The sequence below is a fragment of the Strongylocentrotus purpuratus genome, unplaced genomic scaffold, assembly GCF_000002235.5.
Source record: "Strongylocentrotus purpuratus isolate Spur 01 unplaced genomic scaffold, Spur_5.0 spur5_scaffold_5, whole genome shotgun sequence".
In the NCBI taxonomy this organism is placed as follows: Eukaryota; Metazoa; Echinodermata; class Echinoidea; order Camarodonta; family Strongylocentrotidae; genus Strongylocentrotus; species Strongylocentrotus purpuratus.
Window position 1 is genome coordinate 4,179,319 of NW_022145611.1, and position 17,923 is coordinate 4,197,241.

Below are 17,923 nucleotides of genomic sequence, written 5' to 3' on the forward strand. Positions count from 1 at the left end.
GCTCTTGTGAATATTGCTCCACAGTCAATATCACACACTAACCTACAATCTTAACGTCAACACTTAATCTAAACCACACCTAACCTGTACTCTAAACCCAAGTCTTTGCTAAAATAAAGCATGGATCAATTATCACTGGATGATAAATAGAATAGAATAGATTAATAGAATATTCTCTGAGAGAGAGAGGGAGATGAAAAGAAGAAAAAGCAGGGGGGGGGAGGAGGGTGCTGATTAGAGAGGGTAACATACTTCCTGCCTCCCACACAATAAAAATTAAACATCAAACATCTCACAAAGTAGTCTGAAAGGGTGTTTGCTAAGTAATCATACATCCATATATGCATTACTTAACAAAAGTCATTGGACCATATTCATGGAGGAGGGTTTAAGTTAAACTGCCGTGGACTAAAATACGTATATTTGTGTGATACTGCCCATTAGACATGAGAGCATGTCGTGTGACACTTAGGAAGATTTAATCCATCAATTAGAATAAACTTCCTTTACGATCCTAGGCCATTTAGTCTACAGGATTGATCATCATCATCATCATTTATTTCCCCTCTTAAATGATTCACTGACTTTTTGTGCCATGAAGCCACTCCCTCCCTTCACTTCATCTTGTCTCAAGCATCCTCCTCATTTAAACCAACCTTACTGCTTTCTTTCTTCAACATATTTTTCCACGAAAGGAAAAAAATGGAGTAGCATTAGTGCCTCAAGTGTATAGTATAGAGAGAACACTAGTCTATCCATTTTCAAAACTGCCCTAAACAAACACATGTTGGAATGATTGCTAACTGATCAATCTGGACCATTGAGACTAAAATATTCTCTTCCTGGTGAGCAACTGAAATCAACTGGCTGACTAGAGGTGTTGTGGTCTAATGGACAAGTCGTTGGACTGTGGATCACAGGGTCTGTGGTTCGAGTCCTGCCACGGCACTAATGTCCTTTGGCAAGATATTAATCTACATTTGCCACTCTCCACCCAGGTTTTAAATGGGTACCCGTTAGGAAAGAACTCTTTGAATGCTTTAGCAGCTCAGCTACAGCTGTGGGAATAATACGATACTTTGTATTAAGCGCAGTAGAGTATATTCATATAGTAGCTGCGCTATATTAATGGACATATTAAAGTGACTCGGTAACATTGTTGAAGGTTGATGAAAAAATTGCTTAATTTTTGTATAAAATGTTACTTACTATATTCCTTCTACTGTACTAACACTCTGACATGCAAAACAACCTGAAAAAATTCTCAAACCACAAAGATATCAATGGTTTTCTTTGAAGGCGTCAATGTATGACACCCTCTAACAGTGATTAACAGTAAATTCTCCCAACCATTTTTGATTTTTCCCAACCGTTTTTCCATGAAAAAAAGATATAAAACAGGCTATAAAAAATCTGTCAACACTCAAATGTCTGGAATGGAATGTAGAGCCATTTTATTGCTTTGTGACGATTTACATTCACCTAAAATATAATCAAATTGTAATAATATAGTTGGGAGAATTAAGGAATCGATCAGATCAGTTTTTCCCAATTTGTATCATGAATAATGGTCCGTTTTCACTCAAATTTTCAGATCCTCTTTAATTGCACATCTATCATTGAAGTCACTACCTTAGCACCACTTTCTCTCATCTGAACAATGTTACCAAGTCCCTTTAAGAAAACGAAGCCAACTTACAAGAAGAATTGGTGAAGATAAGGTTGCTTCTTGGCTGTCTGTATGCTGTACGGTAATGAGGCTCCTGCAGGGTAACCCTCTAGGCTTGTTCTCACATTGTCAGAACATGGAAAAATCTAGCAAGACAAAAAAAAACAGTACCGGTATTCAGAGAAGTGTTCTCACGTAAGTCCAGGTTTGAACCCCCATTAACCCATTTCAGTGTAGTGTCACCTTTTAGTGATGTTTAATTCGAATCTTTTTATCCAAAATGCTTTGAATACAAAAATTGTACATGAGCAGAAAGTGTAAAAAGTTGCTGAAAAAAATTGAGTTCATTTCTGATGTAATACATTGTGGCGTTCATGAATAAGAGCATTTTCATAGAAAACGGTCATCAAAGTCTCTTGACAACAATCTCTTAACAGTGTTGCTATGAAAGGGTTAAAGAGGATAGATTCTTCTTTGCATTAAGAGATTGGGTAGGAGTAGAAAAGAATAAATGATTTTGATGATTACCAGCTTCATATGTCTTGTGTCTGCATTGGAGGTGAATGACCCTGATTGACCTTTCACAGTTGACATACTCTGAAGAAACTCGGCACACAGCCACTTGGTCTTGTCGCCACCCAGAGAGCCAATGCTAGAGAACTGACCAATGACCGGCCAGGTCTGGACCTGCTCTTTGTCTGGGCCATACTGCCGTAAAATCTGCAACAGAATGTTCATTTTAAAGATAAAGTTGAAGCTAATCATGAATTGCATTGTGAAAACTAAAATATGACTAGAAGCTATAGGAAAGACTGATTACGTAATAAATAAATCAAATTTCGTATTGCAAGGTTTTGAAATCATCAAAATAATAAAACAAATCAAAGTAACCCAACCTTGCTGAAAATCACATGCAGTGATAGGTCTGCAAGCAGATACAGGCATATGGGATAGTACATACATGTATACAGGGCATTACAATATGGTCCAACAACAAAAAAGAAGAATAAAGAGGAGAAGATACAGAAGGAGAAGGAAGAGAAGAAGAAGAATAAGGAGAAGATATATATAGAAGGAGAAGGAAGAGAAGAGGAAAATGAAGGAAGAGAAGATACATAAGGAGAAGGAAGAGGAGAAGAAAATGAAGGAGAAGGAGAAGTAAGAGAACAAGAAGAATAAGGAGGAAAAGATACAGAAGGAGAAGGAAGAGAAGAAGAAGAATAAGGAGGAAAAGGTACAGAAGGAGAAGGAAGAGAAGAAGAAGAATAAGAGGAAAAGATACAGAAGGAGAAGGAAGAGAAGAAGAAGAATAAGGAGGAAAAGATACAGAAGGAGAAGGAAGAGAAGAAGAAGAATAAGGAGGAAAAGATACAGAAGGAGAAGGAAGAGAAGAAGAAGAATAAGGAGGAAAAGATACAGAAGGAGAAGGAAGAGAAGAAGAATAATAGGAAAAAGATACAGAAGGAGAAGGAAGAGAAGAAGAAGAATAAGGAGGAAAAGATACAGAAGGAGAAGGAAGAGAACAAGAAGAATAAGGAGGAAAAGATACAAAAGAGGGAGAAGGAGAAGAAAGAGAAGAAGAAAAAGAAGGAGAAGAAGATACAGAAGAGGGAGAAGGAGAAAGAAGAGAACAAGAAGAATAAGGAGAAGATATAGAAGGAGAAAGAAGAGAAGAGGAAAATTAAGGAGAAGAAGATACAGAAGAGGGAGAAGGAGAAGGAAGAGAAGAAGAAGAATAAGGAGAAGATATAGAAGGAGAAAGAAGAGAAGAGGAAAATGAAGGAGAAGATACAGAAGAGGGAGAAGGAGAAGGAAGAGAAGAAGAAGAATAAGGAGAAGATATAGAAGGAGAAAGAAGAGAAGAGGAAAATTAAGGAGAAGAAGATACAGAAGAGGGAGAAGGAGAAGGAAGAGAGAACAAGAAGAATAAGGAGGAAAAGATACAGAAGGAGAAGGAAGAGAAGATGAAAATGAATGAGAAGAAGATGCAGAAGAGGGAGAAGGAGAAGGAAGAGAAGAAGAAGGAGAAGATAGAGAAGGAGAGAGAAGAGAAGAGGAAAATGAATTAGAAGAAGATACAGAAGAGGGAGAAGGAGAAGGAAGAAGAAGAACAGCAAAACTTTGTTTTTTATAAAGTAGTTGACTGATAAAATGTTTGTTTCCTTACCTTTCTGACCTTGAGGTGACCCCATTTATTTTTCAATTCTCTGGCGTGTCTTCCAGGCACTGATGAAATAAGAAATACCCTGCACAAGATAGGAATTAATTTCTATAGCAAGTACATACAGCCTAATTTCACAACACCATGTGTTTTGGGGCCTCTATTTCCTTCTTGAATTATGCTAGAAATGGTATTCATTCTATATCTGAAATTTGGACTTCACGCAACATTGAATGGAAAATTGATTTTTAGTCAGAAATGTACGATTACAAATATAATGTTTTAAGACACTTGAGTTAATTTTAAATATTAGACAATCAGAGAGGATTGTAGGGCTTTAAAAAAAAGCTTGTTGTAATAACTGGAACATGTGATCTAAGGTCCAATATTGAATCTGGACTGGGATTTATCTATTAAATAAAGATGGATAAAAATGGCAAACCTAATTGGATTAAATGTGTTTGATTGATATGTGTCATTAAAAATCAGATTCAACTGTATTTAAAATGTTCAACCACAGACCCTACTCAATATCTTATCATAGAAGATTGATAAACCATAATAAAATCAAGAAACCAAAACCTCTAAAGATTATTACAACTATGAAATACAAACTGCTAACTATTATCATTTATAGCTACAGGTATTACACAGATGTTTGACTTACTTTGCACTTGAAAAATCATGTTGAGTAATGTGATCTTTCCATGGTTGTAGCGACGGTGATCTGTAAGCTGTTAGATAAGCTAGTAGATCTCTTTTGAAGAAGCTTGGTGATTCTCCATTGGTTGCAGTCTGTTCGGATGAAGGTAGCTTTGGAAACAGAGGACTGATCCATACTCTAATGAAACATTGGTCAAAAGAAAGAAAGAAAGAACAAACACTTTTATCAAGAGGCAATGTCAATACTGAAGAGAAACTGCTTTTGGTTTATTCTGATCAAATGATTTGATGAATTCATCACATATTAAAGGGATCCGGTAACTTTGTCTCAGATTCTAAAAAAAACCTTTAGGTCAGTCAGGAACCCCAAGACTTTTTCACCTGTCTGATTATCAAGATATTTTTTATTGGAAATCGAAACCAAATTTTGCGTTTTCCTAACAGTTTTCATAACACTACAGTCTATTGGGGCAAATGAGTATGGTAAAACCAGTCACTCAAAGATATCTACCTTTTTGAGGCACTTCTTGATCATTTTGAAGCGCAATTTTTTTTAGGGCTTCAATACTACACCATATAACAGACACTGATAACACGTAGGGCCGTGCATCTCAGATTTAACATTGTTTAACGGTGCCTTTTTGAGGTAAATTTGACCATTTCAAAAATAATACATCAATTTAATAAAATCAAAAGCACCAACAAAGATATGTATATAGAAGACTATTTGAAAAATACAAAAATAACAGCACCTAGAATTGAAATTTAAAGGATATCAATGATTATTAGAAGACAATCAACACAGCTTTGTGAGGGAACTTTTTTTGAACAACATGATGGTTGAACAAAAGAGCACTTTTACTTTTCATGAACCTCTTAAAGGTTAACAACTAGTATTATCAAATTATCTTACACACCAAGGGCAGCCTTATTCTCTTAATGCAACATACTTAAAATTGTGATGATTGATGATTGTTAAAAGTTATGTTAAAATGTGATTATTTTGTATGTATTTATATATTTATTTACATGTATGCACCTTTGAATGTACGAAAACAAATTTTATGTATTTTTTACTCTTGAATCACTAATTATGTAATATTAGGGACATCTTAACCTACCCTTGTGTCTTCTGATGCCAATCACTCTCAACGATGTTAGCTGTATGAATCACCACTCGCATTCCATCAGCATAGAGAAGAAACATCATCTTACTGCAAGAGAAAGAATAATTCCATTATTGTCCTTTATATCCCTTCCTGGCTGTTGGGAGCAAATACAGACTGAGAGAATTAACTGCTCTTCTAAATATGTGGACTGAAAATAGCTTCTTATGACTTCCTACATTACAAAAAAATTTATACAGTATAAAGGTTGTTCTCATAATTGTTCTTAAATACCAATTCAACTAGAATTATCGCAATCTATATTGCCGCGCAATGCGAATGTATCCCCTGGCAGTGGCAGTGATTTTGTGTATTCCTTATGTTTGAAGGAGGGACAAAGATCCCCTCTCCCTCCCTGAAACAAAAGGATGACCTACAGAGGTCGCCACTAGTGGCTCAGGCTATTGCCATGACTAGGAGCAGCATTACCAAAACAACAAGTCAACGCAAAGCGTAGCATCCCCTCGCAGGGTACAAATGGCCTATATACGTCAGAACAAGTTACCTCCATTGGACTACACTATTATATTACTAGGCAAGGAAGTTCACCACATTTTCACATAACTAATTAGGTGTTTTTGCATTATTTAATGAGCTATAGAGTGGTGAAGTGTGACGTCATCAAAAATCAATTTTTTAGAATTTCTCAATTTTTTCTTCATATTCCGAAAGAACATCAAAAATAATTTCCAAATGTCGAAAACCAATCGAATATGTTAAGTATTGGTTGAGATATGACCATCTGAATGAATATATGTCCTATGGGAACTCAGTGTTATATACTCTGGCTCCTAACCATTAGGAGCCAGAGCATATAACACTGAGTTCCTATGGGGAGTATATTCATTCAGATGGTCATATCTCAGCCAATACTTAACATATTCAATCGGTTTTCGACATTTGGACATTATTTTTGATATTCTTTCGGAATATGAAGAAAAATTAAGAAATTCTAAAAATAGATTTTTATGACCTACATACTCAGAAATCGAACTTAGGCTGTACATGTATTTTGATACCATGTACCTTCATATTAATTTCATTAAAATTTGTCAAACATTACTCAAGTTATCGAATGGAAACCAGATTGCATATTTAATGAGCTATGACCTTTGACCTACATACAGTATTGCTTGAAATAAAGTAGACACATTACCACCAAGTCACACCAAGGTCTATGGGATAATGCATGCATTCACGCGTGACACAGTGTGAGACTGTCAACTTTATTCCAAGCAATACTGTACTCCGAGATTGAACTTGGCTGTGTTTTGATACCATGAACCTTCATATCAAATTTCATTAAAATCCATCAAACAATACTAAAGTTATGGATCGGAAACAGGATTCGTAAATGTTTAATGAGCTATGACCTTTGACCTACATACTCCGAAATTGAACTTAGGCTGTGTTTTGATACCATTAACCTTCATATCAAATTTCATTAAATCCGTCAAACAATACTAAAGTTATGAATCAGAAACCAGATTCGCATATTTAATGAGCTATGACCTTTGACCTACATACTCCAAAATTGAACTTAGGCTGTGTTTCAGAGATGCCAACCTTCTTCAACAAAAAAAAGTATTCTTAAGAGCAAAAAACAGTATTTTTGAAAAATCTCTCAACTTAACATATCACCCAATCGAGCAGCTTAAAAAACCTGGCAGTACCACGTATACGTACCCAGATCGGAGCGCGACGTGCATACATTACACGTGGGTTGTTCGCAATGTGCACAGTTTGGGGCCCGTATCACCATCCTGCGTGCATCGTTTGAAGATGTAGGTGCATAATACACTTACGACACAAAGCCCATGATCAGAAATTAAGAAAAACGTCACTAAAAAAAAAAAAAAAAAAAAAAAAATGAAAAAATAAAAAAACGTAACAAAATGTACTGCCGTATTCATGGCGAAAAAACAAAACAGTTGGCATCTCTGGTGTTTTGATACCATGTACGTTCATATCAAATTTCATTTAAATCCGACACATTACTAAAGTTATCGCTCGGAAACCAGATGTGTATTTTTTCGCATATTTAATGAGCTATGATCTTTGACCTACGTACTCCAAAATCAATTTAGCCTGTATTTTGATATCATGTTCCTTCATTCGATTGGAAACAAAATTTGTTACGGACGGACGGACGCACCGACGCACAGCAGCGTTTCTATAAATTCCCTCCCTCCAACTTCGTCGGCGAGGGGATAAGAGGGGATAATAAGTGTGTAGATTAGAGTATAATGCATCTCTATAGAAAATTTGAAAGAAATCTGTCAAGAAATGTGGCAGTTAGAGCACACAAAAGGACAGCCACAAAAATATGGCCTTTTACCCTATAGAAGACGGAACACTAGGGGCAGCATCACCAAAAGATATGGGTGTGTAGATTATACCAAGATACACCTCCATACAAAATTTGAAAGAAATCTGTCAAGGAATGTGGCAGTAAGGGCGCGTTCATGCTTGATTTTGACGGCCAGAATCAGGCATCTGTTACGCGTTTAGTTTAAAACACGATTGCGTTCATGCTAACTTTTGTAGAATCACCGAAAAACGGCGATCACGATCGCTGATCGTAAACTCACAAAAAGATGCGTTTACAATATGTAAACGCGTTTAAATGGGGTCAACGCACTGACCTCTAGTGGGTCTACGTAGCATGCACACACAGGTTTGCGAATCCAGCTGAAGGCCACCCAAGGAGAATTGCCTGGAGAAGTGAGCATGAACAGTGCACCGTGGAACTGCGATTACGATGAGCGTTTAAGATGAGCGTTACAAATCGCTCATTCTGCCTTCAAAATCAAGCATGAACGCGCCCTTAGAGAGCACCCAAGAATATGAGTAGCAGCGTAACTCATACCGGCATACTGCCTGGTCTATGGAATAATGCATGCATTCACGCGTGACACAGTGTGAGAGTGTCTACTTTATTCAAAGCAATAATAATGTACTCCGAGATTGAACTTAGGCTGAGTTTTGATACCATGAACCTTCATATCAAATTTCATTAAAATCCATCAAACAATACTAAAGTTATGGATCGGAAACAGGATTCGTAAATGTTTAATGAGCTATGACCTTTGACCTACATACTCCGAAATTGAACTTAGGCTGTGTTTTGATACCATTAACCTTCATATCAAATTTCATTAAATCCGTCAAACAATACTAAAGTTATGAATCAGAAACCAGATTCGCATATTTAATGAGCTATGACCTTTGACCTACATACTCCAAAATTGAACTTAGGCTGTGTTTCAGAGATGCCAACCTTCTTCAACAAAAAAAAGTATTCTTAAGAGCAAAAAACAGTATTTTTGAAAAAATCTCTCAACTTAACATATCACCCAATCGAGCAGCTTAAAAAACCTGGCAGTACCACGTATACGTACCCAGATCGGAGCGCGACGTGCATACATTACACGTGGGTTGTTCGCAATGTGCACAGTTTGGGGCCCGTATCACCATCCTGCGTGCATCGTTTGAAGATGTAGGTGCATAATACACTTACGACACAAAGCCCATGATCAGAAATTAAGAAAAACGTCACTAAAAAAAAAAAAAAAAAAAAAAAATGAAAAAATAAAAAAACGTAACAAAATGTACTGCCGTATTCATGGCGAAAAAACAAAACAGTTGGCATCTCTGGTGTTTTGATACCATGTACGTTCATATCAAATTTCATTTAAATCCGACTCATTACTAAAGTTATCGCTCGGAAACCAGATGTGTATTTTTTCGCATATTTAATGAGCTATGATCTTTGACCTACGTACTCCAAAATCAATTTAGCCTGTATTTTGATATCATGTTCCTTCATTCGATTGGAAACAAAATTTGTTACGGACGGACGGACGCACCGACGCACAGCAGCGTTTCTATAAATTCCCTCCCTCCAACTTCGTCGGCGAGGGGATAAGAGGGGATAATAAGTGTGTAGATTAGAGTATAATGCATCTCTATAGAAAATTTGAAAGAAATCTGTCAAGAAATGTGGCAGTTAGAGCACACAAAAGGACAGCCACAAAAATATGGCCTTTTACCCTATAGAAGACGGAACACTAGGGGCAGCATCACCAAAAGATATGGGTGTGTAGATTATACCAAGATACACCTCCATACAAAATTTGAAAGAAATCTGTCAAGGAATGTGGCAGTAAGGGCGCGTTCATGCTTGATTTTGACGGCCAGAATCAGGCATCTGTTACGCGTTTAGTTTAAAACACGATTGCGTTCATGCTAACTTTTGTAGAATCACCGAAAAACGGCGATCACGATCGCTGATCGTAAACTCACAAAAAGATGCGTTTACAATATGTAAACGCGTTTAAATGGGTCAACGCACTGACCTCTAGTGGGTCTACGTAGCATGCACACACAGGTTTGCGAATCCAGCTGAAGGCCACCCAAGGAGAATTGCCTGGAGAAGTGAGCATGAACAGTGCACCGTGGAACTGCGATTACGATGAGCGTTTAAGATGAGCGTTACAAATCGCTCATTCTGCCTTCAAAATCAAGCATGAACGCGCCCTTAGAGAGCACCCAAGAATATGAGTAGCAGCGTAACTCATACCGGCATACTGCCTGAGGACACAATTATATATCAGCTGGTGGTAAAAGGGTGTACTGCACCCACATCACACAGCTCTCTGCACTCTTCTCAGTAAAGACAACCATACCCCCCCCCCTCCCCCCTACACACAGGTATAATCTTATAACAGCTGGTGGTAAAAGGATGTACATGCACCCACGTCACACAGCTCTCTGCACTCTTCTCAAACATGACAACCTCCCCCTGCCCCCCTCCCCCCTACACAGTGGTGATAAAAGGGTGTTCTGAACCCACCACTACAGGGAAATGGCGTCAACCGTGGACCAAGTTTAGTACTTGTGTGTGTGTGTGTGTGCGTAGGTAATCACCAGCAACCCCGGACCACTCCATAGAAAACTACATCAAACCACGGACGTACCTCTTATGGGATGATCCAGGTAGAGAGCGCCTCTCCCGCGCAGTCAAAAGGGGGCGCTGTGACATTTCGGACTGATCCCGTCGATGTTGCCTACAAGCTGTGACATCTAATATTCAAATGCCCCCTACGTCGTAAATTTGATACGGCGGAACCGGTATCGCAACCGTGGACGGTCCCCCATTGCAGGTACGTCAGCGGTTTAAGGTAGTTTTCTATGAAATGGTCCGCGGTTGCTGGCATTTTCCTACGCACGTCACACAGCTCTCTGCACTCTTCTCAAACATGACAACCTCCCTCTATCCCCCTCCCCCTACACACAGGTGTAATCATATATCAGCTGGTGGTAAAAGGGTGTTGTGAACCACCATCACACAGCTCTCTCCACTCTTCTCAAACATGACAATGTCCCCCCCCTCCTACACAAAGATGTAAACATATTTCAGCTGGTGGTAAGAGGGTGTTGTGAACCTACATCACACAGCTCTCTCCACTCTTCTCAAACATGACAACCCCCCCCCTCCCTCCTACACACAGATGTAATCATATTTCAGCTGGTGGTAAAAGGGTGTTGTGAACCCACATCACACAGCTCTCCGCACTCTTCTCAAACATGACAACCTTACCCTGCCTCCCCCTTACACAATGGTGTTATCTTATATCAGCTGGTGGTAAAAAGGTGTTTTGAACCCACATCACACAGCTCTCTGCATTCTTCTCAAACATGACAACCTTCCCCTGCCTCCCCCCTACACATAGGTGTAATCTTATATCAGCTGGTGGTAAAAGGGTGTTGTGAACCCACGTCACACAGCTCTCTCCAATCTTCTCAAACATGACAACCTTCCCCTCCCTCCCCCCTTACACACAGGTGTTATCTTATATCAGCTGGTGGTAAAAGGGTGTTTTGAACCCATTTACACAGCTCTCTCCACTCTTCTCAAACATGACAACCCCCCCCCCCCCCTCCTACACACAGATGTAATCATATTTCAGCTGGTGGTAAAAGGGTGTTGTGAACCCACATCACACAGCTGCACTCTTCTCTAACATGACAACCTCCTCCTGCCTCCCCCTACACACATGGGTATGGTAAAAGGTTGTTGTGAACCCCTATCACACAGCTCTCTGCACTCTTCTCAAACATGACAACCTCCCCCTACCCTTTTCCCCCCTATACACAGGTGTTATCATATAACAGCTGGTAGTAAAAGGGTGTTGTGAACCCACATCACACAGCTCTCTGAACTCTTCTCAAACATGACAACCTCCCCCTGCCTCCCACCCTACACACAGATGTAATCATATTTCAGCTGGTGGTAAATGGTGTTGTGCACCCTAATCACACAACTCTCAGCACTATTCGCAAACATGACAACCCCCCCCCCTCCCCCTATAGACAGTTGTAATCATATATCAGCTGGTGATAAAAGGGTGTTGTGCACCCTAATCACAGAGCTCTCTGCACTCTTCTCAAACATGACAACACCCCCCCCCTCTCCTACACACATATGTAATCATATTTCAGCTGGTGGTAAAAGGGTATTGTGAACCCACATCACACAGCTCTCTGCACTCTTCTCAAACATGACAACCTCCTCCTGCCTCCCCCCTACACACATGTGTATGGTAAAAGGGTGTTGTGAACCCACATCACACAGCTCTCTGCACTCTTCTCAAACATGACAACCTTCCCCTGCCTCCCCCCCCCTACACACAGGTGTAATCTTATATCAGCTGGTGGTAAAAGGGTGTTGTGAACCCACATCACACAGCTCTCTGCACTCTTCTCAAACATGACAACCTCCCCCTGCTTCCCCCTTAAACACAGGTGTATTCATATTTCAGCTGGTGGTAAAAGGGTGTTGTGAACCTACATCACACAACTCTCTGCACTCTTCTCAAACATGAAAACCTTCCCCTGCCTCCCTCCCCCTACACTCAGGTGTAATCTTATATCAGCTGATGGTAAAAGGGTGTTGTAAACCTACATCACACAGCTCTCTCCACTCTTCTCAAACATAACCACCCCCCCCCCCCTCTCCTTCACACAGATGTAATCATATTTTCAGCTGGTGGTAAAATGGTGTTGTAAACCCACTTCACACAGCTCTCTGCACTCTTCTCAAACATGACAACCTCCTCCTGCCTCCCCCCTACACACAGGTGTATGGTAAAAGGGTGTTGAGAACCCACATCACACAGCTCTCTGCACTCTTCTCAGTAAAGACAACCATACCCCCCCCCCTCCTACACACAGGTATAATCTTATAACAGCTGGTGGTAAAAGGATGTACATGCACCCACGTCACACAGCTCTCTGCACTCTTCTCAAACATGACAACCTCCCCCTGCCCCCCTCCCCCCTACACAGTGGTGATAAAAGGGTGTTGTGAACCCACCACTACAGGGAAATGGCGTCAACCGTGGACCAAGTTTAGTACTTGTGTGTGTGTGTGTGTGTGCGTAGGTAATCACCAGCAACCCCGGACCACTCCATAGAAAACTACATCAAACCACGGACGTACCTCTTATGGGATGATCCAGGTAGAGAGCGCCTCTCCCGCGCAGTCAAAAGGGGGCGCTGTGACATTTCGGACTGATCCAGTCGATGTTGCCTACAAGCTGTGACATCTAATATTCAAACGCCCCCTACGTCGTAAATTTGATACGGCGGAACCGGTATCGCAACCGTGGACGGTCCCCCATTGCAGGTACGTCAGCGGTTTGAGGTAGTTTTCTATGGAATGGTCCGCGGTTGCTGGCATTTTCCTACGCACGTCACACAGCTCTCTGCACTCTTCTCAAACATGACAACCTCCCTCTATCCCCCTCCCCCCTACACACAGGTGTAATCATATATCAGCTGGTGGTAAAAGGGTGTTGTGCACCCTTTTCACACAGCTCTCTCCACTCTTCTCAAACATGGCATCCTCCTGCGTCCCCCCCCCTTACACACGTGTGTATGGTAAAAGGGTGTTGTGAACCCACATCACACAGCTATCTGCACTCTTCTCAAACATGACAACCTTCCCCTGCCCCCCCCCCCCCTACACACAGGTGTAATCTTATATCAGCTGGTGGTAAAAGGGTGTTGTGAACCCACATCACACAGCTCTCTCCACTCTTTTCAAACGTGACGACCCCCCCCCCCCCCACCCTATACACAGGTGTTATCATATATCAGCTTGTGGTAAAAGGGTGTTGTGAACCCACGTCACACAGCTCTCTCCACTCTTCTCAAACATGACAACCTTCCCCTGCCCCCCCCCCCCCTACACACAGGTGTAATCTTATATCAGCTGGTGGTAAAAGGGTGTTGTGAACCCACATCACACAGCTCTCTCCACTCTTTTCAAACATGACGACCCCCCCCCCCCGCCCCCTATACACAGGTGTTATCATATATCAGCTTGTGGTAAAAGGGTGTTGTGAACCTAAATCACACAGCTCTCTGCACTCTTCTCAAATATGACAACCTTCCCCTGCCTCCCCTCCCCCCTACGCACAGGTGTAATCTTATATCAGCTGGTGGCAAAAGGCTGTTGTGAACATACATCACACAGCTCTCTGCACTCTTCTCAAACATATGAAAACCTTCCCTACCTCCCCCCCCCCCCTACACACAGGTGTAATCTTATATCAGCTAGTGGTAAAAGGGTGTTGTGAACCCACATCACACAGCTCTCTCCACTCTTCTTAAACATGACAACCTCCCCCTGCCCCCCCCCCCCCTACACACAGGTGTAATCATATATCAGCTGGTGGTAAAAGGGTGCTGCGAACCCACGTCACACAGCTCTCTGCACTCTTCTCAAACATGACAACCTCCTCTTGCCTCCCCCCTACACACATGTGTATGGTAAAAGGGTGTTGTGAACCCACATCACACAGCTCTCTGCACTCTTCTCAAACATGAAAACCTCCCCCTGCCTCCCTCCCCCTACACTCAGGTGTAATCTTATATCAGCTGATGGTAAAAGGGTGTTGTAAACCTACATCACACAGCTCTCTCCACTCTTCTCAAACATAACCATCCCCCCTCCCTCTCCTACACACAGATGTAATCATATTTTCAGCTGGTTGTAAAATGGTGTTGTGAACCCACTTCACACAGCTCTCTGCACTCTTCTCAAACATGACAACCCACCCTGCCTCCCTCTACACACAGGTGTATGGTAAAGGGTGTTGAGAACCCACATCACGCAGCTCTCTGCAATCTTCTCAAACATGACAACCTTCCCCCTCCTACACACAAGTGTAATCATTTATCAGCTGGTAGTAAAAGGGTGTTGTGAACCCACATCACACAGCTCTCTGCACTCTTCTAAAAATGACAACCTTCCTCTGCCCCCCCCCCCCCACTACACACAGGTGTAATCTTATATCAGCTGGTGGTAAAAGGGTGTTGTGAACCACCATCACACAGCTCTCTCCACTCTTCTCAAACATGACAATGTCCCCCCCCCCCCCCCCTACACAAAGATGTAACCATATTTCAGCTGGTGGTAAGAGGGTTTTGTGAACCTACATCACACAGCTCTCTCCACTCTTCTCAAACATGACAACCCCCCCCCCCTCCCTCCTACACACAGATGTAATCATATTTCAGCTGGTGGTAAAAGGGTGTTGTGAACCCACATCACACAGCTCTCCGCACTCTTCTCAAACATGACAACCTTACCCTGCCTCCCCCTTACACAATGGTGTTATCTTATATCAGCTGGTGGTAAAAAGGTGTTTTGAACCCACATCACACAGCTCTCTGCATTCTTCTCAAACATGACAACCTTCCCCTGCCTCCCCCCTACACATAGGTGTAATCTTATATCAGCTGGTGGTAAAAGGGTGTTGTGAACCCACGTCACACAGCTCTCTCCAATCTTCTCAAACATGACAACCTTCCCCTCCCTCCCCCCCTTACACACAGGTGTTATCTTATATCAGCTGGTGGTAAAAGGGTGTTTTGAACCCATTTACACAGCTCTCTCCACTCTTCTCAAACATGATAACCCCCCCCCCCCCTCCTACACACAGATGTAATCATATTTCAGCTGGTGGTAAAAGGGTGTTGTGAACCCACATCACACAGCTGCACTCTTCTCTAACATGACAACCTCCTCCTGCCTCCCCTTACACACGTGTGTATGGTAAAAGGGTGTTGTGAACCCACATCACACAGCTATCTGCACTCTTCTCAAACATGACAACCTTCCCCTGCCCCCCCTACACACAGGTGTAATCTTATATCAGCTGGTGGTAAAAGGGTGTTGTGAACCCACATCACACAGCTCTCTCCACTCTTTTCAACATGACGACCCCCCCCCCCCCCCCCACCCTATACACAGGTGTTATCATATATCAGCTTGTGGTAAAAGGGTGTTGTGAACCCACGTCACACAGCTCTCTCCACTCTTCTCAAACATGACAACCTTCCCCTGCCCCCCCCCCTACACACAGGTGTAATCTTATATCAGCTGGTGGTAAAAGGGTGTTGTGAACCCACATCACACAGCTCTCTCCACTCTTTTCAAACATGACGACCCCCCCCCCCCCCCGCCCCCTATACACAGGTGTTATCATATATCAGCTTGTGGTAAAAGGGTGTTGTGAACCTAAATCACACAGCTCTCTGCACTCTTCTCAAATATGACAACCTCCCCCCCCCCCCTCCCCCCTACGCACAGGTGTAATCTTATATCAGCTGGTGGCAAAAGGCTGTTGTGAACATACATCACACAGCTCTCTGCACTCTTCTCAAACATATGAAAACCTTCCCTACCTCCCCCCCCCCCCCCTACACACAGGTGTAATCTTATATCAGCTAGTGGTAAAAGGGTGTTGTGAACCCACATCACACAGCTCTCTCCACTCTTCTTAAACATGACAACCTCCCCCTGCCCCCCCCCCCCTACACACAGGTGTAATCATATATCAGCTGGTGGTAAAAGGGTGCTGCGAACCCATTTACACAGCTCTCTCCACTCTTCTCAAACATGATAACCCCCCCCCCCCCTCCTACACACAGATGTAATCATATTTCAGCTGGTGGTAAAAGGGTGTTGTGAACCCACATCACACAGCTGCACTCTTCTCTAACATGACAACCTCCTCCTGCCTCCCCTTACACACGTGTGTATGGTAAAAGGGTGTTGTGAAGCCACATCACACAGCTATCTGCACTCTTCTCAAACATGACAACCTTCCCCTGCCCCCCCCCCCTACACACAGGTGTAATCTTATATCAGCTGGTGGTAAAAGGGTGTTGTGAACCCACATCACACAGCTCTCTCCACTCTTTTCAAACATGACGACCCCCCCCCCCCCCACCCTATACACAGGTGTTATCATATATCAGCTTGTGGTAAAAGGGTGTTGTGAACCCACGTCACACAGCTCTCTCCACTCTTCTCAAACATGACAACCTTCCCCTGCCCCCCCCCCCTACACACAGGTGTAATCTTATATCAGCTGGTGGTAAAAGGGTGTTGTGAACCCACATCACACAGCTCTCTCCACTCTTTTCAAACATGACGACCCCCCCCCCCCGCCCCCTATACACAGGTGTTATCATATATCAGCTTGTGGTAAAAGGGTGTTGTGAACCTAAATCACACAGCTCTCTGCACTCTTCTCAAATATGACAACCTTCCCCTGCCTCCCCTCCCCCCTACGCACAGGTGTAATCTTATATCAGCTGGTGGCAAAAGGCTGTTGTGAACATACATCACACAGCTCTCTGCACTCTTCTCAAACATATGAAAACCTTCCCTACCTCCCCCCCCCCCCTACACACAGGTGTAATCTTATATCAGCTAGTGGTAAAAGGGTGTTGTGAACCCACATCACACAGCTCTCTCCACTCTTCTTAAACATGACAACCTCCCCCTGCCCCCCCCCCCCCCTACACACAGGTGTAATCATATATCAGCTGGTGGTAAAAGGGTGCTGCGAACCCACGTCACACAGCTCTCTGCACTCTTCTCAAACATGACAACCTCCTCTTGCCTCCCCCCTACACACATGTGTATGGTAAAAGGGTGTTGTGAACCCACATCACACAGCTCTCTGCACTCTTCTCAAACATGAAAACTCCCCCTGCCTCCCTCCCCCTACACTCAGGTGTAATCTTATATCAGCTGATGGTAAAAGGGTGTTGTAAACCTACATCACACAGCTCTCTCCACTCTTCTCAAACATGACAACCCCCCCCCCCTCCCTCCTACACACAGATGTAATCATATTTCAGCTGGTGGTAAAAGGTGTTGTGAACCCACATCACACAGCT

General features: G+C 42.4%; 1 protein-coding gene across 1 annotated transcript in view; it reads right to left on the reverse strand.

The window, feature by feature from the left end:
- The window catches only part of LOC583910 (tyrosyl-DNA phosphodiesterase 1), a 46,191-nt gene that overhangs the window by 14,662 nt on the left and 13,606 nt on the right, over positions 1–17,923 (reverse strand). The window contains exons 2-6 of the mRNA XM_030999468.1: positions 5,615–5,707; positions 4,498–4,671; positions 3,837–3,915; positions 2,198–2,389; positions 1,700–1,815 (exon numbers count right to left, since the gene is read on the reverse strand). Coding sequence (XP_030855328.1) covers positions 1,700–1,815; positions 2,198–2,389; positions 3,837–3,915; positions 4,498–4,671; positions 5,615–5,707 — 654 coding nt within the window. The remainder of the gene's footprint in view (positions 1–1,699; positions 1,816–2,197; positions 2,390–3,836; positions 3,916–4,497; positions 4,672–5,614; positions 5,708–17,923) is intronic.